Source organism: Tupaia chinensis, unplaced genomic scaffold (assembly GCF_000334495.1).
Source record: "Tupaia chinensis unplaced genomic scaffold, TupChi_1.0 Scaffold000178_1, whole genome shotgun sequence".
In the NCBI taxonomy this organism is placed as follows: domain Eukaryota; kingdom Metazoa; phylum Chordata; class Mammalia; order Scandentia; family Tupaiidae; genus Tupaia; species Tupaia belangeri.
Genome location: NW_006159653.1, coordinates 2,214,650 through 2,217,168, shown reverse-complemented (window position 1 = coordinate 2,217,168; position 2,519 = coordinate 2,214,650). Strand labels below are relative to the sequence as shown.

Genomic DNA, 2,519 nt, shown 5'->3' with positions numbered 1-2,519 from the left:
AGGGAAAGGGTGTCTAGGACACACGAGGTGCCTGCGCTATTCCGGGCCTTCCGCAGCCCGTCACGACAGAGAAGCTACGTGCCGCCCGACGCCCTGCGCAGGCTCACATCGTCAGGGCTCCTGACCCCCGTGGTATGTATCTCAGCGGTGCCACGTACTCGGGGCAGCGTGACCTGCCTTCCTGTGCCACGTCACTGCTACAGAAATCTGTGCAGACGGGACCAGCAGTCGGCGTAATGGCTGTGTCACTGGACTCCCATGTAGCTGACCGCGGTTTGAGTCCCGGACCTGGTGGCTTAAACTCATGCTGGGCATGGGCGCGTGTGTGTGCGTGCCCAAGATCCCGAGAGGAGAATGGAGGAGAAGGGACTGCAGTGTGGCCACTCCCCTTGGGGTAATTTCCAGCTTTCTATCTCTCTGTCTCTCTCTGTCTTTCTAGTGAGTGCATGCGCCCTATAGCAAAAATCTCTCCAAAAAACAAAAAAGAAAGCAAGAAAGAAAGAAAGAAAAGAAAAGGAAAGAAATCTGTGCAGAGCTTCTCTGATGTGCTATTCACAGTCTGCGTTTTGGCAGGGTTGGCAACTACATTAGTTAAGTCAGTCAGTCAGTGACATTTATCGGGTACCTATTCTGTGCCACGCAAAATCCATTTTGTTCAGACAAAACGGATACAGAAGTAAACAGAACCCGTTTCCTGGGGAGAGGGTCTGGGGAAAACAGAGAGTAACACACACACACACACACACACGCACACACACACACACAGAGTAACATACACACACAAATGAACAAATGAGGTAAGTACAGACTTGGAGAAATACTGAGAACAAAACAAGGGGTGTGATGGGAGAGTCTGGGAGGTGCACAGGGCCTCCTTTAGCAATGCTAGGCCCTGCCTTGCCCCCATGTTTCCTTGCGGGTAGGGTCTCACTGGAGTGCCCTCCAGACAGTGAGGCTCCCACGGCCTAGGCAGGGGAGGGCTGTCCTAATGGTCTCACTTCCGGGAACAGCAGTGCTTCTGCCTGGAAGAAACAGCACCTTCTAGAAACACCGTCATCAGATCAGCAGACCGGCCAGGCTCAGTCCCACCCTGACCCAGACCAGCCTATCCAGTGAGTATGTCCTGGGGTGAGGACGGCTCTGAAAGTCCTGACATCAGGGGGTGGCAGGGACACCTCCCCGTTCACTGTTCCTCTGCTCCTGGGATGTCCTTGGGGCGCTGGCTAGCAGTGCGTGGCGAAAAGCAGAGCCCCGGCTGTGGGCTGAGAGCCACCTGCAGCTGGCGTCCCTGCGCTGTGGAGGGGCCAGTTCACTTCTGGAGCTCCTGAAAGGTTGGTCTTGTTCAGAGCCTCACAGATACTAAGCCTTCAATAAATCTATTTCTCAAATTAAAGCTTTTCACAGAGTATTACTTTAGTTGACGGAGTGGGAAAGAATTATTTAGGCATAAAGACTATTTTGAGGCTGAAATCATTTCAGAGCAATTCCCCAGGTATCCCCCTGGAGGTACCTCGGGCAGTGAAGAGCAAATAGTCAGGCACTGTCCGTTGGGAGATTGGGGGCTCCCCCTGGAGCAGGGGGGCTCCGTCCATTGGAGATGGGACGGAGCAGAGGGCTCTGTCTGAGAAGAAACATGCTAACTGGCTCCTCGCTGAAGCTAGTGAACGGCCTCCGTTCTGCAGACTGAAAGAGGCAAAGATTCCTCTTCCCGGCCCAGGGAAGACTGAGTGAGCACACGCGACATAGAGGGTGAAGCGGACAACAAGCGTCCTTCATCTCAAACACGTCGGGGCGCCTCCGTGAGTGCAGGGAAGTGTGTGCGGATCTGCAGGGCGCCCTCGGGAGGGCTGGCCCACCACACGTACCTGTCAGCATGGCGCAGATGGTGCTCTTTCCCGCTCCATTGTGTCCCAGGAGGACCGTGATCTGGCCCCTGTACAGGTTCATGGTCAGACCTCTGACTGCGACGTGTGCAACCCTCCTTCTGTAAAACACCTGTGGGGAGTCGAGGCATGACTGACCGAGCAGGCACACGGGGCGTTTCTGAGGAACCCGGGCCAGGCTGCAGTGGGGTACAGTTTGCCCAGAGAAATCTCCCCCTCTGTAGGTGAGCTCCAGCAGCCACGTGGCGCCCATCGAGTGGTAAGCATGCTGATGAAAGCTACCAGGCTAAGCCAGCCCAGGAGGGGAACACAGTCGCCCAGTCAGAGCTGTGGTCGGAGAGGGCTTTGTTGAGCCGCTAAGATCACGCCAGAACCAGCCACCGCAGGCTGCTCACTATGTCAAGAGCGAGAATGAAACAAACCCCTGCAGTACGTGAGATGACGTTCCGCGGTTCTAGCTGCTACGGCAGTGAGCGGGGTGGGGGCGGGACTGTCACCCATCACACAGAGCCGCGTGGTGTCACTAACAGAAGGCGACGCGGTCCTGGGCTGGCCTTCGAGCGTGGCAGCGCTACAGCGTCAGTAGCTCGGAGGACACCACCGCTGCCCCCCTCCGAGTGGAAGAGGTGGCGCGTG

The 2,519-nt window shown here is 56.3% G+C and overlaps 1 protein-coding gene across 1 annotated transcript in view; it reads right to left on the bottom strand.

Moving 5' to 3' along the window:
• LOC102487641 (ATP-binding cassette sub-family A member 17-like) overlaps positions 1-2,519 on the bottom strand; it is a 105,360-nt gene that overhangs the window by 54,827 nt on the left and 48,014 nt on the right. Inside the window, 1 exon segment of the mRNA XM_027771011.1 lies at positions 1,866-1,995. Coding sequence (XP_027626812.1) covers positions 1,866-1,995 — 130 coding nt within the window.